The sequence below is a fragment of the Embiotoca jacksoni genome, unplaced genomic scaffold (genome assembly GCF_022577435.1).
Source record: "Embiotoca jacksoni isolate LCO1_2020_lvr unplaced genomic scaffold, fEmbJac1.0.p SCAF_16, whole genome shotgun sequence".
NCBI lineage: Eukaryota > Metazoa > Chordata > Actinopteri > Embiotocidae > Embiotoca > Embiotoca jacksoni.
In genome coordinates, this window is record NW_027185296.1 from 7,798,677 (window position 1) to 7,826,479 (window position 27,803).

A 27,803-nucleotide genomic window follows, 5' to 3' on the forward strand; every position below is an offset into this window, starting at 1 on the left:
GTTTGGACTGGATATTAAGTCATGTGGACTTAATATTTAGTCTTTTTTTTTTAAATACATACATTTCTCTCGCTATGGCACACAAATGTAGGTTTTTTTTTTTTTATAAATACTGTTAAGTCCAAAATGCGGAATTGTAACTCATGCAGCAAAATTAGTTCAACAAAAATTTCCCCACTGGGACAATAAAGTATATCATATCATATCATATCATATCATATCATATATCATATCATAATACCTGCAACACTTTCTCATCAGGCACAGCTGTACAGCAAATGTTAGCATTTAGTTAAGTTCTGCTTTGCCTGAGGCCACATTCACATCATATGGGATGGATGGTAGAGATGGAAAGAGTCCCATGTTGACGAATTGCAAGAGTTCATGTCATTAGGATGGTCGTGTCATTTCAGACGTGGTAGTTGGATTATTAGTGCAAAAAACACGTGTTTCCCAGTCGTAATTACAACGTCTGAGTTGACTTCAATGCTACTTAAAAGTTGGAAACGTGATTGATATTCTGACATGACTTGAGCACAGCATTAGTATAAACCCACAGACCTGCTAGCATGACCTTTAGTTCTGTTTCTCTGTGGGTGGTGAATCTCGGTTTCCTAATGTAGAAGAAACTGATGTTGTATTTCTTCACGTGTCTTTGTTGCGACTCTCCCAAAACGGCCCAAAGCTGTCCCAGTTGAAAATGCAGTGACATCACAGTTACGCAAACTCAATGTGTCATTAAATCAAATCTGTCATTTATAAGGTAAACAAAACAAACAATGACAGTGGCGCAACCAGAGGCTGAACCTGGTGACACACTGCTCGTGTGCCTGACACACCTTTCAGCACCCAACGGGCAAAAATGTCAATTTATCGTACACATATTTATTCATATACTCCTTGATTCCATTTGATTTTGTCAAGTCAGACAGCAGAAGCCTCATTTTAATTATGGCTACAGTTTGAAATGTTTTTTTTTTACACCTAACAAGAACTGTGCAGTCTGTCCTCATTTCTGACAATGAAGTCACGAAAGAATGTCCTCATCGACAACACAGGGAGGAGAAATTATTAATTAAAAAACTGTTTCCTTGTGTGCACAAGGGAGGGAGTCAAATTAAAAATGACGAGCCAATCCTTTCTTCTCAGGTGCATTCAGGAAACCCTGTACGTCTGATAAAAACCACATGAAGCTCATCGGAAGGCAGTGACACAATGTGTGCTGTTTATTACTGGATCTGTGACTTACTGTGCAACAGTATAATGTCATATATTAAATGCTTTACACACCCTTTTAAAAAAAAAAAAATGTGTATGAGAACTATGCAGTGCTCTGATCATCAACCGTTGACCGTAAGCCAGGACTGCTGCACGCCAATCCATGTCTAATGTACTCCACTATCAATGTGTCTGCATGCATCTGGGTGTGTTGTGTGAAAGACCTCCGTACGAACACACAGTTGAAGAAATGCAACATCAGCACGCACGCACATACACACAAGATGCTTTAAAAAAAACAAAAACAAAAAACCACACCCACTTCCTCATTTCGCAAGCAAACACGGCCGAGAATGTGACGGAGGACTGAACGACGGGGGACGATGATGGCAGTGATTCCTGCCCTGCGTCTGGATCAGAGCAGGAGGTCCGTGACTGAGGGCAGCAGCTCAGCCAGTGCCGACTCCACGTTGGTGGTCTGAGCGACGGGGTTGCCACGGAGATCGAGGCGCTTCAGCTTGGGGCAGGAGGCCAGCGGCTGAAGGTCTGCCGGTGTAGAGATGTCTGTGCGTTTGGGTTAATGGAAAAAGCCTTTCTGTGGGCTGTGGAAAGGAGCATCAGCAGCAGAGAATAAACAGGCGATCTCACACACCTAGTCTCATCGCTGGTGCAAAATTAAGATCCTTATGTCAAATACGACACTGACATACGAATTCCCTTTCTCTAAAAATAAACCATGGAGCCCTCAAACTAAATTTCAACTGTCATTACAAGCAAAATAAAACATAGTCTCAATGTCATAACCTGCAAAGCTCATTAATTCCTCGAGTGTATCAGGGGAAGTGAAGCATGAAGGGAAAGAGTCTGTGGTGATGATGTGTTGTTCAGTGTCTCTTCCCTTCTTAATGATGCTGTTTGCTTTCTGAAATTGCAGCCTTGTGTTTATTTACACTATCGTTTTAGTTTTCGGGAAAATAAATGATTCATGCATTGAGCTCTCATTACTTCAATTTTGTCTGAGCGCTCCGAACGCCGTCCTCATGCGTGTGGCACGTCTTTCGCATCACACACCGCCAGCTGCTCGCACCCGTTATACCTGCGTTGTATTTGCAGCGGGGCGGCACAGTGGTGAAGTGGTTAGCGTTGTCGCCTCACAGCGAGAAGGCTGCGGGTTTGAATCCAGGCCTTTCTGTGCAGAGTTTGCCTGGTCTCCAGCTTCCTCCCACCATCCAAAAACATGCATCTAAGGTTAATTGGTGGTTCTATAAATCGCCCTTAGGTGTGAATGGGCTTTGTTTCTGTCTGTCTCTGTGATGGGCTGGCAACCTGTCCAGGGTTCACCCTGCCTTCATCCCAAGTGAGCTGGGCTAGGCGCCAGTGACCCTGTTCTGGATAAAGCCGGTATAGATAGTGGATGTTTTTGCAGCCTTTGAACCACTTCAGAGCCGAATCACACGTTTGTTGATTCACTGGCACACAAGAGTGTACAGATGAGAATATAAGATGATCTCTGTGACACCGGTGCTGCAGGATAAACACAGATCCCTCAAACAGACAGACTACAGAGTATGAAAATGAATCTCTGATTTAAGGATACTATTATTCTTCAAGAGCACTTCCTCCAGTTTGGGAAGGTGATACACTCCCTCCAGGTTTTCTATGGAGTTGTTATCAGCCTGCAAGACCTGCAGAAAAAGTCAAATTAAATTAATCAAGATGTCTCTTTTCTACTTTCATTTATGAACACAAAAGAGGAAATCAAAACACTGTTCATGTAGGAGAGACAAATGGAGTTGAATTGGAGCTTTATCACCTCCAGACACTGCAACATAGCGAACTGAGGAGGCATCCGCTGCAGCTGATTGGAGGACAGATTGATGTGGGTGACCAACATTAGCTGGTCCAAGTGGCATAAAGTGGTCAGATTCTGTCAGGATCAAAAGAGCGAAATCTATTTTTCAGCGCGTCACTAATCAGTAATATCAAGTCTGATGTTTTGTAATAACTCAGAGAGCCGACCTTGTCAGAAATACTGAAAACTCGCACTTCAGCGTACTCCATTTTCAGGATGGTGTTTTCGATCATAAACTTGCTGCACAGGTCGCTGTAATACGCGGAGCGCATGGAATCCACTTTCTGGTGGAGAAAGTGAGAGCAGCGATCTGTGTACAAATACATTTGTTTTCAGTGACAGAGGCCATACTGTACATGGACGGTACTCACTTTGAGTGTTTGGAAATGAGCAAGCGTCTCCTTTTCATATCCCAGCGGGTCTAGCGCCCTCATCAGGAGGATGATGGTCAGTAGGCACCCTGCCAAGGCAAAGAGAACAGGGTCAGTGGCTGCAGGGGAACGTCTCGGCCAGCAGCAGCAAACTTCATGTGTCTCTGTGAAGTTTTATACGCGTTCCTATAAATGTAAAGACTTACACTTATTGAGTGGCTCCAGTTCTTGTAGCTGGTTGACCGACTGGAGCTCCGACTGTAACACCGAAGTCTTCTCTACTGAGAGTTCACTCCTACAGAGAAAGAGTCCACTCAGTTCTTACTTCCTAAAAAAACAAAAAAACTACATAATGTGTTGCCATGGCGCCAAAACAGTACCTGAAAAGTTCCTGGTCGGTCGCAGTGTCCCGACACCAGCTCTCAGTTCGACCTTTGGAGGTTAAAGTTCACAGTGAAATGAAGTTTGAGGAAACACAGATTGATAATATAAAGACGTACAGTATGTATCACCTGTGTAGAGAGCACAGTCCCGGTGAGTGTGTTTCTCCGTCCAGTGCACGGTCAGATTGTGTTCGTTGCTGATGTCGTTTATCGTTCCAGGAGGGAAATCGCAGATCCGAGCCGCCGTTAAGGTTAAAGAGGGACCTGAGTGGACACAGCTGAGGGTGGACTGACTCTCACTGTACTCACAACCCCCCCCCCTCCCATGGTCTAATACAGCTCCAGAGGAAATGCAAACATTATGGCCAAGTAATAAGTAATACGTTTAGTGAGGAAAAGCAAAAGAAGTCCTAAAAAGTAGTTCCTGTCGGGGGTTTCACGGATTAAATTCCATGACATGTATGGTTGAAAGCTCAAGAAAAAACACTAACAAGATGACTTGGAACTGTGTGTAGAAATCTTAAAAACTCTCCCAGATTAATTATTTTTTAATTTATAATTAATTGAAAAATACCCTGTCATTTGTGTATTTCTTCAGTTTAAACTGAAACCTTCCCCTTCTGTCAGCTCAGCCTGTGAAGTCAGACACAAAGCAACACTTCTAGAGCTGTGGGAGTTTCAGTGCCCTGCTGAAGGACACTTCAGAACAACCGATTCCTCCTAAAAAAAAACAACATCTACTTTAGCTGTCAGTCTGACTAAAGTCTGTCCTGAGTCACCGGCAGTCGCAACACACTTGTGAGGTAGAAAGTAGCGATAACATTCTGTCATGACTGATGAAACACTTTCTCTTGATGCACACACCGCGGTGTCTTATCAGCGTGGAGTATGTGAGGAATGAGGACAGCATGTTAAACCGGTATCCTGTTCAATCAGCAGCGCGCAGCGACAGTCGCAGCTCGTCTCTGTGGGGGGAACCTGTCAATTTCCAGCCACAAAAGGAAAAGGATACCCAGACGGGGCTGTGTTTAAAGCGCGGGTGGACACTCCTCCACTCCACTCTCTGGGGCTGACCGTCGAGGACCAGCAGCAGCCCGACTGACTGCGCCTGACAGAACAAACGCAGGGACAAAGAAAGTCAATGCAGGGGACCATATGGAGGCTACAATACAGTCGTGTACCTGGTTGAAACACGTTTTCCTTTCATGATTTCTCTTTTTCAAAACTATTCAACCAGTCAATACAACAGCTCTGGATATCTGTTTTTATCACTTACATCAAAACTGTATTGACAGTACAGTTTGAACATCATTACAGACAGCTTTAATAACAGCTTAATCTCCATTCATCACCGACTACATCATAAAATGGCTGTAAATTAGACCCGAATCTGCTGCGGTCAAATATATAAAAGACAAGTGCGGGACAAATGCAAAGTCTCCTGAAGCACACTGTAGCATTTCATTTATGTTGTAAAATCCATGCAGTAAATAAATAAAATTAAATCATGACAAAAATAAACTTCCAAGACAGACACTGTAATGCATTTTGTTTGTGAAGAATAAGTGAAGTTACTGACATTGACGGGTCTGGAGAAGGCGACAGCCACCCTCTCCTCCTCTCGACTGACGTACACACAGCTGATCATCTCTTCACGCTCGGCTGGTGAAAAGACAAAGAACTTAAGACGTGTGGAACTCGTGTTTGATACAGCGGGTGATAAAGCACAGTGAATATCTGCCCGCACAGAACAGCTGGACACGAAGACAAGATGACAGACATACCTCTGCCTAATAACCAGCGATAGTAGAACCAAGCGCTCTGGTCGTTGGGGTCAGTGAAGAAAGCATTCTGTACAAGCTCATATTCTGAAAGACATGAATGTGTTGGGGCGGCACAATGGCGCAGTGGTTAGCGTGAATGGTCTTTGTTTCCGTCTGTCTCTATATGGCCCTGTGATGGACTGGTGACCTGTCCAGGGTGAACCCTGCCTTTGCCCAATGTGAGCTGGGATAAGCTCCAGCCCCCCCCCCCCGTGACCCTGTTCAGGATAAAGCGGTTATAGATGATGGATGGATGAATGTGTTGAATCACGCATCAGACCAAACTTACAAAGTACAACTACTTTGCAGTGATTAAAAAGACTCAGACTGCCCCCTATCTGTGGCTTTTGGGTGTTGCAGATTACAGTTGAGTTTACCTTTGAGGAGCTGCTCTTCACAGACTCGATGGGAGTGGGTTTGAGGGGAAGGTGGAGGGGAGGACCGGGGAGGCTTGCAGCACGGTGACGGGGGCTCGGGAGACTCCGGGTGCAGCAGTGGCAGGAGGGTGCTGCGATAGTGCCAGCTGGAGTAGTTGGAAAAGTTGGAGCCAATAAGGCGATCGGTGAACTCTAACTCCTGATCCACGGGAACGCCAGACATCTTCACAACCATCCGGCGATAATCCCAACAGTGGACTGGGTGACATGGGAGGATATGCAGTAAGAAATGAATGCACACCAGGTGTAGATACAGTACAAGAAAATGCAGAATATCTCACATTTTCCACTGCTTCCTTTCCTTCTACTTACAGTTGCGGTCGTCCAGGCTCAAGCAGCGGTCACACAGGCTCAGCTCTCTGGCCCAGTCCGGTCGAGGCAAACGGGCTGACACCCAACCTCGGTGGTGCCAGCTGCCGTAAGACTTTGGGTTCATCTTCAGGCAGGACTCCAGAAATGACAGCTCGGACTCGTAAATCTTCTGCACTTCAGCCTCGTCTCTAAAGCAGACAATCAGGAACGCAACTGTCACTCTCTTGTCACATCTCAGATGGTTTAAATTAAAAAAAAAATAATAATTTTTTAAAAAAAAAGGGGGATTCAACTGTAAATCTTTGAGTAGCAAAATAACTGCAAATGATCGTACTTCACAGTTTCCAGGTGCATTAGGATTTCTCTGCGGTAGTTCCAGAGGGTTGCAAAGTCCGGATTGGATGAGAGAAGCTGCTGAGTCAGCTGGAGAGCCTCATCATCCCAAACACCTTCCTTCCTCTGTCAAACAGGAAAAGACGAGGAGGGTGAGGCAAGTACACTGAACGGCAGGCGGGATAACAGAAACCTGAGAAGGACTTCAGAGAAAGAAGCACAAATATCACAAACATCTGGGACAGTTAAATACGCACAGCTCAGCCAATGAAACTATTTAGTTAGCACCAAACATGACATTTAATTTAAATACTGTATATTATATATCATCAAGACGGCTATTCAAAGAAGTCTGATGTTATTCTCCATTTTTGTTATGGTAGACAAAATCACATGTATTAATGGTTTATAGAGCTCCTACAATGTCTGTAGCACTCAGCCCCGAGACTATCAGTTCATACTGAGGACACAAACCTTTAACAGGTCAAAGGTACGTTTTCATTTTAAAAAAGAAAACGGTATTCTCCTAAAACGGTTGTAGTTTTTGACATATGTAGCTCAAACAGAGAGAAATAGTGCATTTGTTGGGGTCTATTTTCAGCAGATGAACACATATTAATCAAGTGTTTGACTCGAAGTGAACGATGCCTTTCTTTATTGCAATGAAATCAAATCACATGGTGCCTACGATTTTCATAATGACCTTAGAAAAGCAAGCATCGCGTGCAGCCACATATATCTTCAGTTTCTTCTCCCGCTCCTTTCTCTTCTCCTCCTTCTGCTGGGCTGTAGATTTAATCTTCACTCGACCATGCTGTCAAAAGCAGAAAGAGGGTGAGGGTACTGTGGCTGCAGTTTAATCTGCTTGCAAAAGGTTAGTATGAATAATTAATATAGGCGTAGGAAATTGAGGAGGACGAAGGGCAAAAATGTCTCAAGAAATCTCAGAATGACCCTAAAAACTATGATCAAGGGGTAAAATTTCCTCCCCAAGATTGTAAAAAAAATGAATGTCTGAAAGTTTAGGCCAGTATCCTGTCATAAAGCCATCAGTTTATTTTCATTTAAATTCCGTCTTTGCACTACTGCTCCCAAAATGTTGTAAACAAACCACATTTTTTTGATGCAGTGTGTGTGTGTGTGTGTGTGTGGGGGGGGGGGGGGGGGGCACGTTTTCCACCCAAATACGTTTACTATACTGACTGTCCCACTGCAGGGGATGTGCCAATATCTCAAATAAAAAAATTTTTTTAAAAAACGAGGAAACAAGATAAATGACTTACCATCCTTGGTGTTCGTGAAAGGAGCCTTCAGAGATCTGGGAGAGAGAGACAGTCACAGTTAGGCCTGAGTCACGTTGACGTGACACAGCAGCACGGAGCTGTCGAGACCGACACACAAGTTACGATAAAGTCCGTTTTGTGAGCTCTCAGTTTGGAGGTCCTCGGTCCTCAGACCAGTTGAAACACTGGATAGAAACGACCCTCGGTGGGAAGTCAGCCGAGTCCCGCGGCAGCTCGCTGATTAGCTCCGCTGTCGGTCCGCACCGCTCGTTCAGTTCACTGAAACGGGATCACGTGAACAGCAACCCGCGACATGACGTGCATGTTCATCGCTGAACGCCGTGTTGTTTATGTTATTATGTTGTTTGAGTGTAAACACTCACCTGTTTGTACCGTCCGTGCTTGCTGTTTTTCAGAGTGCAGATGTATTTGTCACGTCACCATCAGAGTCCCTAACGACTACAATTTTCCAACTTCCGTCTCATGGCGATGACGTCTGGAAAACGTTTTGTTTTTTTTGTCCCACCACCCGCGGTGGTTTGTGGCTCTCTAGTGGAGAAAACTGCAAACAGCAGCGCAGGAACATTAAGATCAGGTCTGCTGGAGGTTCTCCACGACAAACTTTCTACTATGAGAGAGGGAATGAGGGAGCGAGTCTTTCTTCTCATCCTTGAGCTCAATGACAACAATGTTAAAAGGAAGTAGACCCCAACTAACACGTGTGTCGTGAAATCTCTGCAAAAGTTTTAATAAAATGTGTCTAAGCTGCATCAGTTCAAGCGCTGTGCATTGACATATGTAATGCTAAGTGTTATTGGCTCTTGGTTCCTGCTTTTTCTGTTGATATATTATTTACAGAACCTACATTGCTAAAAAAAAATAAAGGGAACACTTAAACAACACATCCTAGATCTCAATGAATTAAATATTCCAGTTGAAAATCTTTATTCATTACTTAGTGGAATGTGTTGAGAATAAAATAACCTAAGAATGATCAATGCAAATCAAAATCATTATCCCATGGAGGTCTGGATTCAGAATCATACTCAAAATAAAAGTGGAAAAATCAGATCACAGGCTGATCCAACTTCTGTGGAGATTCCTGAAGACAAGTCAAAATGAGTCTCAGTAGTGTGTGTGGCCTCCACGTGCCTGTATGAACTCCCTACAACGCCTGGGCATGCTCCTGATGAGACGACGGATGTTCTCCTGAGGGATCTCCTCCCAGACCTGGATCAAAGTATCAGTCAACTCCTGGACAGTCTGTGGTGGACGTGGTGTCGGTGGACGGAACGAGACACGATGTCCCAGATGTGCTGGATTGGATTCAGGTCTGGGGAACGGGCAGGCCGGTCCATAGCATCGATGCCTTCATCGTGCAGGAACTGCTGACACACTCCAGCCACATGAGGCCGAGCATTGTCCTGCATCAGAAGGAACCCAGGGCCCACTTGTGGACGTGGGGCCCTCGTACCACCCTCATGGAATCTGTTTCTGACAGTTTGAGCAGAAACATGCACATTAGTGGCCCGCTGGAGGTCATTTTGTAGGGCTCTGGCAGTGCTCCTCCTGTTCCTCCTTGCACAAAGGAGCAGATAGCGGTCCTGCTGCTGGGTTGTTGTCCTCCTACGGCCCCCTCCACGTCTCCTGGTGGACCGGCCTGTCTCCTGGTATCTCCTCCGTGCTCTTGACACTGTGCTGACAGACACAGCAAACCTTCTTGCCACAGCGTGTATTGATGTGTCATCCTGGATGAGCTGCACTACCTGAGCAACTTCTGTGGGTTGGAGACACCTCATGCTACCTCTAGTGGTGAGGACACTGGCAAAATGCAAAAGTGACCAAAAATCATCCAGAAAGGATGAGGACAGAGAAATGGTCTGTGGTCACCACCTGCAGAACCGTTCCTTTATAGGGTTGTCTTGATAATTGACTCATTTCCACCTGTTGTTTGTTCCATTTGCACAACAGCAGGTGAAATTGATTCACAATCAGTGTTGCTTCCTAACTGGACAGGTTGATTTCCCAGAAGTGTGATTGACTTGGAGTTACATTGTGTTGTTTAAGTGTTCCCTTTATTTTTTTGAGCAGTCTATATTAATTGATTTATAATAGAAGGAAATCACTGACATGTAGGCCTACAGATTGTTTCAGCGGCTCAGTTTGAATGTGTCTCCATCACTTCCGGGCATACGCTCCTCTGACAGATGACAAATACGGATAACATGAAGGGAAAATGGATTTGTTTTCTGATAAGGCACATTTACACTCAGGACAAAAGAAGAGGCCTCTCACATCACAAACTACTTATTTCACGATGTGATTAAAGCTGTCTCATTCATAATAATAACAAACGTAGTCTCAAAAACATTTTTTATTATTTGAACAGAAAAAGAACAAGCAGAATCAGGATCGGCCTGAAGTTTCATGACATAGTTGACATTATGTGTAATCAACTTTATAATCTCAAAACATTAAGATGTAAATAACTTTGATTATTAATGAGTCTGATTCACAATCATGCATCACAATTGGCAATCATATTACATTTATTTTTGGTATATCATAAATTCAACATATTTTATTATAAATAGACTTTGAAATAGAAAATGTCAACTTAAAAAAAAAAGTGAAGACAGGCATATAATTCACCAAAAGAAAATGAATCCAGTGCAGTTTAATGACAGGAAAGGATCTTTAATGAATCATACTATTTTTATCTGTTTTCTGTCTCTTGTCGTATAGTGTGTCTGCAATACAAAGTACTTTGTAACTTTTTTTGTTAAATGCTTTCTCAAGAAAGATAATATCAATGCCATTATTGTCATTATTATTATTAGTAGTCGTAGTTCAGTCGCTGCTCAGTCACAAACTGAATCCCATGGCTATGTACCTCTATGATGTTTAACCCAACCTATTCTTACACCTCTGAAAGCTCCCTGAGTCCAATTACTGTTTTACAAAACACATTTTCTGTCATTTCTATTGAGACTATTCATTTATTACAGTGTCTGTGTCGAAGTCTTTGTTGTCGTGTGGTACCACAGATCTGTATCCTGATGTCACAGAGAAGTTGAGGGTCTGCTGGTTCTCCACATTGGTGCCGATCTCAAGACTGGATATCCAATCCAGAATTCTGTCAAAGCTCCTGTTTGATTTTCTCATGTCTGACAAAGACTCGGTGATAGATGATCCTGGAGCTTCTCTTTTAACTAAAAATTAAACACAAAAAACATTTTATTTTGTGCTTGGTACCATCGTCGATGCTAAAAACGATGATATAATTTGTACTTACAGTCAGGGAGCAGAAAGTCTTTGCTGTCCCGCAGATTATCTGTGGATCTCATTATGTCCTTGCTCAGTTTTTCGATTTCCTGGCAGATTTTTTCTTCTAGTTTTTCCTCCTTTTCATCTTTCTTCTTCTGACCAATACCCTTGGCTTTGATTTTGGTCACGTCACCCACTAACAATGATCATCAAAACATGTCATTAATACAAGAATATATTTACAGTACATTATTATAGATAAAGACTTATTGCTCCTCCTCCTCACAGTGTAATACTCACTCAGTGACTTGGTTTTAGCACTCGTCACATATTCCCTGATGTTACTTTGCAGCTTGAGGAGTGTCTCCCTGAAGCCTATCATCAGCTCCAGCTCTCTCCTGCTGTACTCCTGCTTCAGTTTCTCCTTCAGCACATGTTTCAGCTGCCGCCTCCTGAACTTGTCATCGATTCTCAGGTGGATGTCGTTGATGTTGGGGCAGAAGAGTCGGCCGCTGTTTGCTGTCATCATTTCCTCTATCTTCTCAAACAGCTCTGTAACTTGACTCATGTCAGTTTTCTTTAAGTTGTTCATGACATGGTACTTGTTCTCACACTTGTCGACCAACCAGCGCAGAGCCCTGTGCTCCCTCTCAATGTGCTCCTCCACAGATTTATCTGCAAGGTTGTCTCCATATGTGAACAGAACGATTGTGTGTTTCCAGACACTGGCATCAAAAAGATTCATGTGTTCCTCCAGGGCGACCTGCTGAGCTTCTCTGAACGTCAGGTCCAAGGGAACAACCAGCAGAACAGCATGAACCCCTAACGGGCTCAGTGACAGACTGCGGGTGATTTCCCTGTCCATCTCTTTGGTACAGCAGGAGGACTCTTTCACCCAGCCCGGGGTGTCGATCACTGTGACCAGTCGGCCAGCAACTTCCCCCACGTCCACCTGACACTGCTCATTCTGACAGGTGGCAAACACTTCTTTACGCAGGAGCCTATTTCCTGTTGCACTCTTTCCAAATGTCTTCTGACCGAGCAGCACAATCTTCAGCTGCTGCAGCTCAATACTGCAGCCTACGAAGAAAACAAGTGTCATTCCAGGGAAACAGGAAAATCTCATGCTGCACTCACAATACTAATGAACAGGGGTAGGTGACGCTGGTCAGTCTTTGGTGAGACTGTAAGAGGTGTTGAGTTATAGCTCATAGTTCTCCTGAATAATAAACCTACAGTTAAGAAACTCTTGTAAATCAGATGATCAAATGCAACTACTCTAGTGAATCAGCTGTTGACTGTACATGTCAACTCTCTCAAGAAACAGGAGAAATCTCTGTACACAAGGGAAGAAGAAGAAAACCAATATTGCCGTGACCTTCGGGCCCTCAGGCAGCACTCCATTAAAAACAGACACAAATCTGTAGTGGAAATCATAGTTTGGGCTAAGAAACACTTCTGAAAATCATTGTCTGTGAACACAGTTCATCACTGCATCTACAAATGCTGGTTAAAACTCTACCATGCAAAGAAACTACATATAAACATGATCCAGAAGTGCTCTCTGGGCCTGAGATCATTTAAAATGGACTGAGCCGAAGTTGAAGACAATTCTTTAGTCTAAAGAATCAAAATTTGAGATTAAATCATGGACACTGCATCCTCTGGGCTAAAGAGGAGAGGGACCATCCAGCTTTAGATCAAACACTCAGATCAAAAGCCAGCATCCTTGATGGTAAAAGGATGCATTTAGAGCAGCTGAAATCCTATATCAGGCAAGAATGGGACACCATTTTACTTCCAAAAACTGGTCTCCTCAGTTCCCAAATGTTTACAGAATGTTGATTAAAGAGGAGGTGATGGAAAACAGTGGTAAACATGACGTGTTGCGTATATATTTTTCATAAAACAATAAAAATGTGTATGTTGTCTTTGATCTATTTGCAATTAAGTATGGGTTTATTTGATTTGTATTGAATTCTGTTTTTATTCACGTTTTACACAGCATACAAAGCTGAACATTATGAGGTTCACCCAACTGGTATCTACTGCTGCTCTGTTGTATTTTATTGTATTTCTGTAATTCTGCTCACCCCTGTTATCTGTTCACTCTAAAAGTGTAGAAACAGCTCAAACATCGTCAAGCTAATTATCCTGTGACACTAAATGACAGCGAAGCATACCTCTGAGGAGTTTTTTTTTGGCCTTCACTTGACTTTGCCTCAGCATTGCTCCTTCTTCGACTCTTCTCCTTTTCTCTTCAATGGTCTGAAATATCTTCTGGTCGGGAACAAAGTAGTCCCAACCATTTTCAGCCACAGTCCCAGTGACTTTCTCCAGCAGCTCTTTGATTTGTGTACCATCATTTGCCTTCTTGTTATTAAGGACATGATATCTGTTTCCACATTTTTCAATTAGAGACTGTAAGGCCTCCCCTTCACCTTCAATGTACTCCTCTATGGTGTGTGCCCCCAGCCAGTCTCCTCTGGTGAAAACTATAACAGTGTGTCTCCACACTCCTTCTCCGAGCAGCTCCATGTGTGTTGTCACTGCGTTTAAGTGTTTGGCATTGAAGGCTGCGTCTGCGTCTATCACTAGCAGGAAGACGTGGGGCCCAGGAGGGCACAGAAACATGCTGCGCATCACTTCCTCTTTGATCGCTTCAGGTGTGTCAATCACATGGAAACCTTTCCACCAACCTGGCGTGTCAACAATAGTTATTTCAGTTTCATCCACAAAACCCCTGCGGGACACAGAGTGTGCTGTTCTTTTTCCATCTTCTTGCTCTTTGAATCCCAAGATGGTGTTCCCTACTGAGGTTTTCCCAACATTTCGACTTCCCAAGAGAACCATCTGGAGTTTTGGGATGGGTTTCATCTCTTCTGTTATCAGACAAAACAAATATCACAAAGATCAAAAACATGCAGCTCTGGAGGAAGAAATACTGGCAGAAAGGTACAGGGAGAGAGAGGACAGCGAGGAAAAAGCACAAACGGGGTGGGAGAAAACACAAAGGTAATGACATGCAATGGTGGCATATACCTTGTAAATGCAAGAGAGTGAAAGAGAGAGAAGAGGAGCTCAGTGAATGAAGGGAAGTCCCTCAGCAGGTCTATTGCAGCATATCAAAAGGATGGTTCGCGGTAACTTGGCCGGCCCTTTCTATCAGCTTTACCAAAACGGTTTAGGCCAAATCTTAAAAGTAGAGAGGGAGTCTGCCTCCTCAACCCAAACTGGGAGCTGGTACCTCAAGTGAGGGCCCTGAAAGCTAAAAGCTCTACCTCCCATTCAACCTTTGGAAGCTCTAGGAACCACAAGTAGGTCTGGACTCTGAGAGCGGAGCGCTCTATTGGGATAACAAGATGCTGTATTATGAGGTCTTTAGAATATGATGGAGTCTGCTCACTGAGAGTCTATTCTTGATTCTACAGGAAGCCATACACACAATCACGGGGCGGTAATTCCAGTTAATTGTGGATCACATGGTGGACCATTTCTTGGATGTGAGACTTTAACATTCCAGGAAGTTATTTTAAGAAAATAACTTCCTTCTTTTCATCGAAACTAATCTAACCGGCTGCTGGCTGTAGTTGCTGTTCCGTCTAACTTGTCAGTAAAGCCTGTTTCCCAAAATCAGAGATGTAGACAATGATACAGGAACATACAATGCAGGAAGTGGTTGTCTGATTATACTTACTGTCACCTTCACCTTGAATGAGTGTTATCATGTGCTGTCTTTGCGCCTCGGCCCTCCCCTGTCTCTTTTTTGCCCTTTCAGAAACGTCTCGATGTTTCTCTTTGATGATCTTTAAAGTCTGTTCGTCTACCTCGTAGCAGCCGCCGTTGTTACGCCGCACCATCTTGTCTATCTTCTCCAGCAGCTGTGGGACCTGAGATGAGTTACTTTTCTCCTTGTTATTAAAAACATGGTACCTGTTCCTACATCTGTCTACCAGCCACTTGAGTGCCTCTCCCTCGCTCTCGATGTGTTGTTCTATTGTCTTCTCACCAAGGAAATCCCCACAGGTGAACAACACCATGGTGTACCGCCAAACCCGCTCCCCCAGGAGCTTCATGTGCTCCTCTAAGGTTCTCCTCTGCTCTGAAGAGAACGCTGTGTCCATTGGAATAACAAGGAGAAAAGCATTGGGTCCAGGCAGGCACTTGGTTGCGTTGAGTTTAAAGTTTTGCTTGTCCACCTCTGGGATCTCAGCGAGGGAGCGAGAGCTGCTCCATCCGGGAGCGTCGACCACAATGAGCTTCCTGCCCTCCACCACCTCATGTCTCATCTCAGACTCAGCTGTTCTGGTTCGGCCACACTCAAACCTCTGCTGTCCCAGGATGGTGTTACCAGATGAACTCTTGCCAGCCCATCTCCCGCCAATGAGTAAGAGTCTGACCTCTGATTGGGTGATGCTCTTTGTCTCCTCTGAAAAACAAAGAAAAACATGTCACTTTTTTTCTCTAGATACGCAGAAATAAAGAACAACAGTTTTACCAAAATGTCACGTTTTCAATAATGTTGTGGAGCAGCTTCATTGGCTTGATGATAATGCATTTTGTTAGGCTCAAATTATTGTAGAAACTTTCAGAAAAGAAAGAAAGGAAATTTGCTCGAGCTGAGGAGCAGAATGCAGTCAGTCACTTCAAACCCAGGGTGACGCAGTTATCAGACGTCTCTGCTGTTTTAGATGACTGACACAAGAGGAATGCCCTACGCCACCTGAACTTGGCTGAGTTATTTTTGACTTGAATTCCTTTCATGTGTCAAAACAAAGAAACATTTTTAGAATCAAATTACTTTGCAACATTGTGATCAGAAGTTACACGGAAAAAAAAGATACAAAAATAAGCTGAGTATGACTCATCACCTCTGTGACACCAGATGTGACCGAAATAGACAACTGAAATGCTGGTATGAAGTTGAGAAATGCAACACAGCAATCAAATGCATCATGTCTGATAGTTCTGTTCTTGGCTACAACCTGTCTTAACAAGCTTTAACCCTTTAAAAACAAAACCTATTTTTTTAGGCTTCTGCTCGAAAATTGCAAAAAGGATATATCTCTGCAACCACAATAAAAAATAATAATAAAAAAATATTTTTAATAATAAAGGGAACACTTGTGAGATTTGTTCAGATGTGTAAATATCAATATATATGTCCATATTTTAATAATAGTTTAGTCCCTGGCCCCCAATTGGGGACCTCTAGGGCTTAAAGGGTTAATGTGATTCAGATCAATGTTGAGGGTGTAGTTTGTGGTTATATTAAACTACAGTGAAAGTTTCTTATATTTTATCCACCTCATCTGTAAATATGTGATTTTATATTGGATTACCTAACCTTACCAATATCAGGCGGGGGGTCCAGGGATCCCAAGACAATGGATTGGACTTTGTTTCTGTTCTTTAATCTTGATTTCAGTTGTTTGTTTCTTGTTTTATTTTGAAAACCCGTTCATCTTGAGTCTGTCTTGTCTTTTTGTCTTTGTGTTTTTTCTTTTACACTTTCCTTTGTCTTGTTTCCTCACCAGGACTCTGTGTATTTAGCTGTGCTTCTTCCCCATGTTAATGTCAGCCTGTCGTGTCCAGTCCCGGGTCTTGCCCGTCAACCTAGTCAGTCTTGTGTTGTGGATTTTCATCAGTTTCTTAGTATTTTTTTTTTTCTGTAAGTCCTTTTACATTCTTTGTGTCAATTTGTTTAGTTAAAATTTTTGAATTTTGTTTTTGGGATGCAGCTAGCTTGGCTTGCTTTTTGTTATTTTTTTTCCCCTTCCAAAGCTCCTTGTTTTGTGTTTAACTTTCTTCTATGTCTTGTGTTTGGGTCCTACCTGCCCCTAATCACAACATTATTGGTATGTGAGGCTCCACGAGGTTTCTCACTTGCTGAAAGGTCTAACAAATGTACTCCAATTGTCCCAAGTCAAAAATGTTCTAATAGAATTTCTTTTCATTTTATTTCATGTATACATGACGTCACATTCGACAAAAAAAAAATTCAGCTTTAAGAAGTCGGATTTGGACTCTTCGGTCATTAATTGTAGAAAGTGGAATGAGAAAAAAACAGAGGTGAAAATAAAGAGGAAAGTGCCAACGCTTGACCTTTTTGTGACTTGATTCTTTTTGAAATAGTAGCTTTATACTTTTATTTAACCTTTCTGAGGGTGTCGCATGGTCTGAGAACCTTTACGAAGGAATAAGATTTCAGTGTTAGCAACAATTAATCCATCCATCATCTATACCCGCTTTATCCTGAACAGGGTCACGGGGGGGCTGGAGCCTATCCCAGCTCACATTGGGCAAAGGCAGGGTTCACTCTGCACACATCACAGAGCCAACACAGAGACGGATGGAAACAAAGACCATTCACGCTCTCATTCACAATATATATATATATTTTAGGTGCACAAAAGCAGCATTTGCAAACCATTTCCATTTAATTGCAATCAATTAACTGGTGTACTTGTTTATCTAATCCATCAGTAAATACTCAAACTCGTTTAGGGAGGAGTTCCCTGAAGGAAGATGGTTGGTTGGTTGATGGGAATCTACACTGCAAGGTGTTTTCAGCATTTAAAAAGGAGGTCTAACTGGTTTTGTGGTTCCATTGTGTCTCAGAAATACATTACCTGCTTCTATTTTTCTAACTTAGCCAGCGTTAGTTCAGAAAAGAGATTTTTGTTGTTGTTGTTGTTGTTGTTGTTGTTGCATATTTTTCACTGTTGCCGCAACAGGTTGATTTTTTTTTTAATCTCCAAACCAATATTTATGTGATTCAGAGAAATTCACACTATATTCTGCATTATATTAACAACACATTTATGATAAAAACAAACGTATGTAAATGTCCAAGCTTTAAGTTTATGTATCTTGAGCCACTTAAACAACGAGTCTACTCATTTATCCTCAACAGCACTTCAAGAAATGCCATTAATCAAGTTTAACTCACCCGGAGGTATTTCCATTTTCTCTGGTCTTGTCTTCTTACAGCTTCGATACGATCAACTGAACAAGACCAAGCTCCCTGTAGAGGTCAGAGTGAAGGAAGTCTGTCTTCAGGTAAAAATATTTGAAGAAATTTGGTGTCTGGGCACATTTTACTGCCAGTCCACACAGCCCCGACTGAGAGCATACTGTCCAAAACTATCGAAGACACTAAGTGTCACTGAGGTTGGATTAGAATGCAGTCTAACAGGTTTTTCCAAAGACTGTCAACTGTGTGATACTCCCAGTGTAGAAAAAGTCTACAGAAAACATCTTGCTTTCAAAAGCTTTGTTGTTTGTTTACTTCCATCTAATCAAAACTGAAAATTAGAGAGCAAATAGCAATCTTATAACAATGAATAAGTGACACTGATGTTCATAAACCAAACGTGAAGCACAGCAATGCTGCATTCATTTTAATCATACTGTAGATTGTCTCTTCAGGACTGTGCTGATTGTGTTTTTATAACATGCCTGATCACAGTACAGGGACCTGTATGTCTTTACTAACCGCGGCCCTGACACTTCTCTGTGCCAGAGTATATCTGTAGAAACTGAGAACAAAACTTCTGCCTTAACCCGGAAGATGTTTTCTCATGTGATCTTGCATACTAAGAGTCATAGTTTCGATGACACTGATGGAGATCGATGATGTTGTGTTTATTCTATGCTCGCTATCTGTCTGAGCTCACTGACTCATGCTGCTTATTGTATAAAATATTGCTCATCGATAAAAAATTTGGTCATTGATAGAACCAGTGTTTAAGACTGTATCCAAAATTATTACTTATTGTAATCTCAAACTTGCTCAATGAATATAGAATGAAAAAACTACTCTGATCAATTTCTTTTTCAGCCCAAAACACAAGAAAAAAAACATAAAATCCTTGAAATAAATCCAAGAGTTAAATAAATAAAACTAAACATCTACTGCATCTGTATTTTGCCGTAATGTACTTCATTTAAATTACATTGATTGTATATCCAAGGCTGAGTCATGCAATGTGTCATTCCAGTGTAATTATCCTGACAGACACATTATAGTTTGGGTCTCCACAGAAAAATGGCTTAATTTAAATCTAGAGCCTGAATTAGCATCCAGTGGATTGTGAAATTATAAACCTGTCTTTCACTTAGTCACTCTGAGTGGAATAGACTATTATTTGTATGCCGAATATGTAGCGTTCATATGTGACATCGCTCCCCAAGGTGAGAGGTTCAGCACAGCTAAGATGGGAGTTGGGAGATGTTTTGTGTCGCTTAAACATCTGCAAAACAGTTTAGTTGCAAATAATCATGAATGTAAGAAAACAAGAGAAAAGATACAGAAAATAAAAAAAGAGTAGTTCAAAGGAAAAAAGCAGGAACAAGAGAAACCATGAAGAAACACAAAGAAAAGGCAATCTGGCGTTAAATGAGATGTTTTTTCAGCTCAGTCTTAATTCTTGAAGGCATTTAACAGAGCAGATCGATTTAAATTCTATTTCAAAATATTCCCAAGTGAGCAACCTGTGTATCCAGTGAAGTATTGACATTGAGAAGTGTGACAGTACAGGAAATAAATTTATGACCTGTTGAATATGAATGAAGATCTAAGAGGTCAAACAATATTTATTATCAAAGTGTCAGTCTTGTTGGTCTTGGTAGAATAGATAGCACTACAAACAACTTAGAATAGTGAATATATCAATAAATTAAACTGTAATACAGAGTTGAATAAGAAGTCAGTGAACAAACTTTGTATAACACTTTTGGTTAACTTGTAAAATATTTAAAGTGGATTTTTCAAGTATAATAGATTGTTGTTGTTTTTTTTAAAGTGATTTGAAGCTCATTTATAAATGTCTAAGATTCATATAAAGTCTCTGTGGGTCTGTAAATGTATTATCAGCAAACAGAAAGATGTCTACAATCCATCAGTAGGTCATTGATATAAAAAAAAATTTAAAAGCAAGAGGCCAAGAATAGACCCTTATGGCTCTACATTACTCCTTTTTTTTTTTTTACAAATGTAACTAAAACAATGTTCTTACACCATGTTAGAGACTGCGCTGACTGAACTCACTCAGTTCTCACTCTGTTTAGTATTTTCTAAAAGCGTCATCCACTAAGTGCCAGGATACAACTGCTTATCCAACAGATTGGACATCTCCATCCAGGACAGGTCCCACTGCACTTCTGTCACGTCCTGCTTCGTCGCAGGAAGCGCCACAGCCGGTATGTCCTCTTTAGACAGCGGCCAGCAGCTGCGGGTGCAAAACGACTGGGACCTGTAAACAAACACAACAATCAGTGAAGCAGCTGACAGTCTGTTTTATTCACGGTTCATGCAGACAATAGAAAGTGAGATGCACTGTAACTCACCTGGAGCGATGAACAAGCCAAATGGTTAAAAAAATGAGAAACAGAAGTATAACCACACATGACACAGTGATCCACTTCCAGGAGCCTGATGGGAAGAACAAATAATATACGTTTCCATGTTAAAAACATCAGATGATAAAAAAGTTTTACCATGAAATACATCATTACATCATTTTGTCAGATTTCTCATTAACAACTGCAATCGAATCAAGAAACCTGTCTATATGATAAACAGTAATCAGATTTATAGGATGCTTCTGTTCGATTCAATAATCAGGAAAAAAAACAACAACACTGTAGTTTAAAAAGCAGCTCACTTTCATTTCTGTGGACTAAATATACATGTTAAACCTCAGCAAGATGCCTTTTCAGACAGTTGAAATTACTGACCATTGGAAATACCTCTGTGTTACTGCCTCACCTTTTGCTGAAGAGTTACATGATTTTAGGCAGGAACTACAGTAAATAATGTCTTACAAATAAAAACTTTAGGCAATAAGGAGAATGTAAGAAACTGTAACCATGAAACTACAGTTTTTTTGGGTTACGTTGTCTTTCTAAGGCTTTAGAATTTGTAATTAACCAAAACGTTGTAAAATCAGTCATAATCCTTGAAAAGAATAAAATCCATTTATACAGAACTTTGAAATTTGATGGCGTATTAGGAGGTGAGAAAAGCTAGCCCGTTATGAATAAGGATGACTAAATGGTTTATCAAATATTATACCCCAGTGTTACTCTTTGTTTAAACCGGTGAATATTATCATCCAGATAAAGTAGTAAATTCATGTATTAAGAATAAGAAAACATTTTACCACTAGTGGAGACTGCTGTTCCATTGGTTGAAGTGAAATTGCCTGAAATAAATTAAAATGGATATACAATGATATCACACAAAGACATGATAAATATTGTCAGTGAATACAATCTCACCACACAGCTGACCTTGGTCAGGTGTCACTGATAACCAGCTCTCTGGACTCTCCATCTTTCTGTCCTGAGACGCACACTTATAGAGGCCGTCATCCTCCCGTGTCACATTCTCGATAGTCAGCTTTATTTCTCTGCCGGAGGAACTGGATGTGGTGATTTCTACTCCATTTTTAAAGAAGGTTGCTTTATTGTGATAGCCTCTTAAATACTGACAGTACAAGACCACGTGGTCACCCTCAAACACAGGGAAGGCTGGAGTCCTCAGGATGATGTCCCCATCTGTCGATCAATAATAGAGATTATTAAATTCCTCACTTCCTGTTATAACATTTTAAAACACGCGTATTGGTGTCTGGCCCAGTTTGTCTTAAACATCCCTGTTACACAACACTCACAGCTCACTGTGATGTGGACCGCGCTGCTGCGACCTTCCCCGCCCTCACACCAGTACAGCCCACTGTTCCCTCCGGCAGCTTTGAAGACACACCAGTCGGACTTGTTGGCACTAACAGCACCCCCTGGTGGTGAACACCGCTCACTTTGGAGAGCTGTGGTCCGATCTGAATGGCCTGGAGGGAAGTGCCTCAGCCTCCAGCCTGTGGAGTTGGTCTGAGCTGTGGGGCACTGCACAGTGAGACGCTCCCCTCTGGGGATGTGTCTGGTGCTGGGAGTCAGAGTCAGAGAGGGGGGGGACAGCTCTGCAGGAGCAACAGACACACAATCAGCACAATAACATCCCAGTTTGGCTGCAAACTAATGGCTCACACAGGACCACAAATGATGTAATTACATATATTTGTAAAATACATCATAATTATCACACAATCAGAGTTTGTATTATCACAGTAGCTGTGGTCAGTGCAGTAATGAGAGAAAGAGCACCTTCATCTGACGCTCACTCAGCTGTGGAAAAGAAGAGAAGGCTGATTTATTTGTAAATGATGTCATGTTCTTTTCTCCTGCAGTTCAACTTTAAATTTTCATCCATTCCAGTCCAGTTGAAACTTGGTTTAGACATCGATTTTCCCATCTTGATCTGTTTAATTAACTTATTAACTAATCTGATGTGTTGTGTCATTTCCTTCAAAAGGACGAATATTTCTGGGTGAACAAACTAAACCAAATCAATTTCTGAAACGATTCATTCATTTCTCCGTTGTGCGTGAACGTTCAGGGATAAACTCACTCCCTGAGGGACTGATTTAAGTCACTAATTTCCAAGGATTCATCCCAACGGTGGCCGTTCTTTTCTATGAGCTCACGGCTAATGTAGGTAGGAGTTAGTCAGCGGCTTAAACTGCTGGATGGAGGCACAGTAAGTTCAAGAGGAATGGCAAACTGTAGTTAAAGAGACTTTAAAGTCATTTAAAACAAGTGTTGATTTGCAAAATTCAGCGAGGAAGAATTTCGATCTGAGTTGGGTATATTTGTCAAAGCAACAACACTTATGCTTCTTTAAAGATCTTGTGGAATAAACACCGTTGAGCCGTGTTTGAGTTCAGTGAGAGGGACGACCAGTCAGAGTGCTGCTCACGCACTGAATGATTCAGAGAACAAATACATTTAATTGAATTAGTGTTTTTAATGCACTGATTCTAGTTATTTGTAACACTTAAAAGAACAACTTGTGCACATTCTTAGTGATCTTAGAATCCCCATTTGTTCAAAATGTTGGTTTATTTAGGACTCCCATCAGCTTCACTGGTGCTAGTATGAATTAATGAATGTTTGATAGCTAACAGGCCAAACTAAGAACATGGTAAACATTATGTACGTGGTTAGCATCAGCACGCTGGCACTGTCAGTATGAGCATGTAGCACAGCCTCATAGAGCTGCTACAATGGTTGTAGCTTCTAGTGTTTCTGCTTGGTATAGATAGTGAAGAGGGTGGATCAAAAGGTTCAGTTGCATATGAAAGGTGCGCAGCACCGTGACGTGCAGGGAGCAGAGGGAAGCTAAAACCTCTGTGATTAAGTATTCAGAGTTACGTCATTGGATCAACGTCAGCACCTGAGTTAAATGTGGTTTTTTTAGCAGTGGTCTGGTTGCATCTGCGATTTCTCTGGAGATGAGGCCCCGTTCTGGACATGAGCAAAGAGCATACATCAAATGACCTGAACTGTGGTTGATTCTCCAACATGACAACATGCCTGCAACAACAGGATTGTCGCTCCCCACCACCCCTGCGCACTAGATTTGTCTCCCTGCAACTTCTTTCTTTCTGTTTCCCAAAATTTCACACTTAAAGTTTGATGTGTGGTCTTTGTTCCAGCTTCAGGTGCATGGAGAAATCTCAGGCGCTTTGCAAAGTCCACATCAAAGTGTATTAGCTGTACATTGATAAACACAATTTAAAACAGCAGTGAGTCTGACAGTTTAGTTAGTATGAACCACAATAGGTTAAAGTTATGACTTCAGTGTCTGTTGTACATTTTGAGGTAAATATAAAAGTATCTGCAGATGTGTATTTGAAGTCAATCCTGTGCCACACAACCTTTCCTCTTGTGTGTGCGTGCGTGCGTGTGTGTGTGTGTGTGTGTGTGTGTGTGTGTGTGTGTGTGTGTGTGTGTGTGTGTGTGTGTGTGCATACAGGAGAAACATGATGCCTCCCTGTGCAGCTTGTAGCTGCAGCTCACCTGACACATTGAGCACGACAGGCTGGCTGTTGAGCAATACAGTCGTGTTGCGTTCCTTGCTCTCTGCTTTGCACCAGTATCTACCTGCATCCTCCCTTGTTACCGCGGTGATGGAGTAGCTGTCACCAGAGACCAGGTGCCTGGGGTTCGGGGTCGCAGCAGTGTGTGGTTTGTGCCTGTACCACTGGTACCTCAAGGTAAAGGAGGAGTTTGACTTCACGGTGCACAGCAGCAACACACACTCACCGAGGTAGATGTCCGAGCCCGGAGGCCACACGGACACAGTGAGCTTCTGAAGCTCTGCGGGAGCAGGGAAACTTAATTATGGTCTTTTTCATGCTTTTGTCAAAGGTACTGTCAGTGTGTGAAAGACAGAATGCATGCTGTCTTTACCTTCAAGTGCAACAACTTGGAGAAACAATCCAGCCACAGCTGAAATACAGAGAAACAGTTTTATCTCCTCGTATTCTGCTACATCGATGACATTTTGGGTACATCACGTTGTATCTGCTGTCTGCTCTGCCAAACAGGACTAAAATGTAATAACATGAACAGAACTCATAGCTTAGATGGTTTGTTCCCACATGGCTGCGTGCCAGATAGTCATGGTCCACTGCTGATTTAGGATTACATATTCGATACAATATAAGGAAACATTTCAAAACAGTTCATCTTTACAGGCAAACTGAATACGTCAACAACAAGCTTGTGTGTCTGTGAGAGGCAACACACACAGTCACGGTGCTGCCACACAGTGTGACGGAGAGCAGAGCTTCCTATTCGTTAATGAGAGTGTTTAAACGCTTGTCATCCCCATGGGAACAGAAGGAATGTGCACACATTTTCTGTATTTTCCTGTTAGACATCCACATACATGCACAGCAGTACCACTACAATCACATCGTTTTAAAACATAACTCAAGGCTGTCAAGGAGGAAAGAACCAACACAACAATTTGGCAGCCCTGTCCAAATCATTTCCATTAGCTCTATTCAGATTCTGGCTGATCCACATTGTTTTAATTTCGCACTGTCTGAAAGTCCCAGCTGCAGGCAGACAGCCCAGTCAAATTTATAACCCTGCATACCGTACCACTGATTTCTGCATCAAATAGGAGAGCACAGCTTCAGGTCATCGCTGCTTTGACAGCAGAATGCAGATGCTTCTTAAAGTGGACACCGTTTAGTCCACTAGTAGATTTTTTTTTTTAGTGGGAACACACACATGTTTCTTGTTCGTGTGCCAAGCATAGGCCTGTGTGAAAAGGTGTGTGACAGTCAATCTGGTTTTATCTGTGATACTCACCCAGCAGAGAGGAGATAAGGAGGATGTTCATTCTGTCTAAGATTGAGGGTCCAGAATTAGATGTGCAACTCCCCGTTTGTGCTTTGAAAAAAAGAGAGAGTGAGACAAAATTATTTCCACCGTTTAAAATGATGCTTGTTTCAGAAGTCCGGTGTTGTTTTTGGAGAGCCGGTTTTATTTTTAGAGGATGTGAGACAGAGAATAATAAGATGTCTTAGGAGGAGTTTCTACTGACTGTCACAGCAAACCACAGACAGAGATGGTCATCTTGGTGGAGACATTTCCTTCCTCTGCCGACCAGCTAACAGGTGGAGCCATCAGACAACAGAAACCAGCGACAGACAGAGAGGCAGTGAGGTGAAGATTTCAAACAACAAAACATCCAGTTTAGCATCAACACGCAGCTCTACATGTTCTCTGTTTCTTCGTTTTTCTCTGCTTTTGTCATGTGACCTCACAAATCTTCCGCGAGAGTGAGAGTATTTTTAATTCTTTGCTGTTTGAGCTGTCTCAAATGATGCTGCCGCGGTTTTCTACCTTCTGCTGAAATCCTGCGTTTTCTCCTTTTTATTTACTCATTCAGGTTATTCAAAGTCTTCTGTTATCTTTTGTTTGCTCTATTTATATTCTGATTTTCATTGCAGCACCTGCTGATGTGAAAGCTCATTCTCTCTTTGGGGACTTTTTCATTTTATTCAGTATAACCTGGTAGGTTAGAGTCAGATAAAGGTTTGGTAAATTAAATAAGGGGAATCTCAACCCCCCATTTTGTTAGGATTCAGCCAGCCTGCAGAACAGTCCAGCACTTTGGTCTAGACTGAAATAACCCAACAAATATGGGATGGCTTGCCATAAACTTTAATATGCACGGATGAATCTGAATGACTTTGGTGATCCTCACACTCTATTTGGTGCTGTTGTCTGATCAGTTCTAAGGACAGTTTTGTGCAGACATTCATGATCCTCAGAGGATGAATCCTGATGACTTCCTCTGACCTTTACTCTAGCACCTCCAGCACACTGACATTTAAAAGTCTTGACAGCTATTGAAATGGCTGTGACAGGATGAACGAGGTGACTCCTTCACTTTTCATATGACATCACCAGTGGGTCAAAATTTTGAAATTGGTATGACCTTTAGCTGACACATGCTAATACACTAAAATAATCTGGTAAACATTAGCTATGCCTACTTAAAGAGGACCTGTTATGACTTTCTGTGTAAATGTGGCAAAAGTTTCAGATAATGTTAAAGTAAATCCTTTAAGGGAACAATCTCAGTCTTCATACTGCTCTGATAACACACTTGCGACAAGCTGACGTCAGCTCATCCAAAGTACTAAAAGCCTTTCAAACTACACTCTGGCACATTTCCTACATATACACCCCTTGCAAGAGGCATATAGAGAAAAATTTAGGTTATGATTGAAAGACTAAATCCATCACAAGCAGATAATGAGCGTGATATTAGAGGTTCGTGCTGTAGACTCTCGCATCATGGATCAGATTTGGGCTCAAACATTTGGATGGATTTGAGAAGTGGTAATTTTCAATCAAGACCAAGAAGAGTTTCCTTTTCCACACCAGAAAGAGAATGAGGCTGGGTTGTTGCTAGATTGGATTGGCCGCAGATGATTGGTTGTTTTGCTGTCAGGCAACCGATTATGCTCCGGCCATTGGAAAAGGTCTGCTGCTTTGCTGCTGACTGGCGTCCTAGACAGGTTTCACAAACCTGTGAATTGTGATTTTCCACCCCTGATTGAAAGCAAGAATGGTTTTAGCAGATCTTTGTACCCAAAAAAGATACTACAGGCGAAGGAATGCATGACAGGCAACATTTAATACGCTACAACACAATTTTCACAATGGGGCAATCGCCTATGAGGCAACGTGTTAATCAAGAAAACTGTAATCAAGTTGCATCAGACATGATGACACTCTCAATCATTTTTGCATATTCTTTATCAGCTGCACAAGAGCTTACCCTGCAATTTACCATGAAATGAACTCAAACATTTAAGTAAACAACTGCAATTTCAGCAACAAAACAAAAACTAACTTATCTTGTATCTTGTAGTGACCATATTTGGATGAGCTGGGGAGGAGTGAGCGGTGGATCTGACTCAATCTGATTACCCGAGGACACTACGCCCGCCTACCTACAGCAGAAACCTGACTGCACCACAGGCCTGTCAATCAAACAGACAATTATTTTTGGGTCTGATATCTGATTAATGATGTGATTTTCTTCAGATGGACTGCGAGAAGGCTAATAAGAAGGAATGACTTTAGCTAATG

The 27,803-nt window shown here is 42.0% G+C and overlaps 3 protein-coding genes across 5 annotated transcripts; all 3 read right to left on the minus strand.

Moving 5' to 3' along the window:
* Positions 1-1,199: 1,199 nt before the first annotated feature.
* rabggta (Rab geranylgeranyltransferase subunit alpha) lies at positions 1,200-8,483 on the minus strand. Its single transcript, XM_069150646.1, has 17 exons — positions 8,396-8,483; positions 8,013-8,047; positions 7,433-7,543; positions 6,731-6,855; positions 6,397-6,584; positions 6,025-6,282; positions 5,609-5,692; positions 5,404-5,486; positions 4,838-4,932; positions 3,954-4,063; positions 3,822-3,873; positions 3,648-3,736; positions 3,442-3,530; positions 3,238-3,354; positions 3,032-3,145; positions 2,816-2,903; positions 1,200-1,782 (listed from the first exon to the last, which is right to left on the minus strand). The coding sequence occupies exons 2-17, from the start codon at positions 8,013-8,015 to the stop codon at positions 1,634-1,636; spliced, it is 1,755 nt and encodes a 584-aa protein (XP_069006747.1). The 5' UTR covers positions 8,016-8,047; positions 8,396-8,483; the 3' UTR covers positions 1,200-1,633.
* Positions 8,484-10,371: 1,888 nt separating this feature from the next.
* Positions 10,372-20,403, minus strand: LOC138198905 (GTPase IMAP family member 8-like). 3 transcript variants are annotated; one of them, XM_069150657.1, is made up of 7 exons: positions 20,390-20,403; positions 18,232-18,306; positions 14,977-15,708; positions 13,463-14,161; positions 11,580-12,359; positions 11,308-11,475; positions 10,372-11,224 (listed from the first exon to the last, which is right to left on the minus strand). In XM_069150657.1, exons 2-7 carry the CDS (start codon positions 18,245-18,247, stop codon positions 11,004-11,006), a joined length of 2,616 nt encoding a protein of 871 aa, XP_069006758.1. In that variant the 5' UTR covers positions 18,248-18,306; positions 20,390-20,403; the 3' UTR covers positions 10,372-11,003. The 3 variants fall into 3 exon arrangements, with proteins under 3 accessions (XP_069006758.1, XP_069006759.1, XP_069006757.1); XM_069150658.1 differs by lacking the exon at positions 20,390-20,403 and having other exon boundaries at positions 14,989-15,708; positions 18,232-18,409; XM_069150656.1 differs by lacking the exon at positions 20,390-20,403 and having other exon boundaries at positions 18,232-18,409.
* Positions 19,609-27,596, minus strand: LOC138198907 (Fc receptor-like protein 3). Its single transcript, XM_069150659.1, has 8 exons — positions 25,506-27,596; positions 24,594-24,632; positions 24,201-24,500; positions 21,959-22,261; positions 21,576-21,842; positions 21,446-21,487; positions 20,631-20,715; positions 19,609-20,536 (listed from the first exon to the last, which is right to left on the minus strand). The coding sequence occupies exons 1-8, from the start codon at positions 25,534-25,536 to the stop codon at positions 20,374-20,376; spliced, it is 1,230 nt and encodes a 409-aa protein (XP_069006760.1). The 5' UTR covers positions 25,537-27,596; the 3' UTR covers positions 19,609-20,373.
* Between the last annotated feature and the right edge of the window lie 207 nt (positions 27,597-27,803).

Coding starts and splice junctions, on each gene's coding strand:
- rabggta (XM_069150646.1), bottom strand. Junction 6,856..7,432: donor GCGATGCTTGCTTTTCTAAG/GTCATTATGAAA, acceptor CCTGTTTGACAG/AGGAAGGAAGGTGTTTGGGA. Junction 5,487..5,608: donor TCGCTGGTTATTAGGCAGAG/GTATGTCTGTCA, acceptor TCTTTTCACCAG/CCGAGCGTGAAGAGATGATC.
- LOC138198905 (XM_069150657.1), bottom strand. Junction 14,162..14,976: donor CATTCAAGGTGAAGGTGACA/GTAAGTATAATC, acceptor GTCTGATAACAG/AAGAGATGAAACCCATCCCA. Junction 11,476..11,579: donor TGCTAAAACCAAGTCACTGA/GTGAGTATTACA, acceptor GATCATTGTTAG/TGGGTGACGTGACCAAAATC.
- LOC138198907 (XM_069150659.1), bottom strand. CDS start 25,536: ATGAACATCCTCCTTATCTCCTCTCTGCTGG. Junction 24,501..24,593: donor CCAAGTTGTTGCACTTGAAG/GTAAAGACAGCA, acceptor CTGCTCCCGCAG/AGCTTCAGAAGCTCACTGTG. Junction 20,716..21,445: donor AACAGCAGTCTCCACTAGTG/GTAAAATGTTTT, acceptor TCTTCCCATCAG/GCTCCTGGAAGTGGATCACT.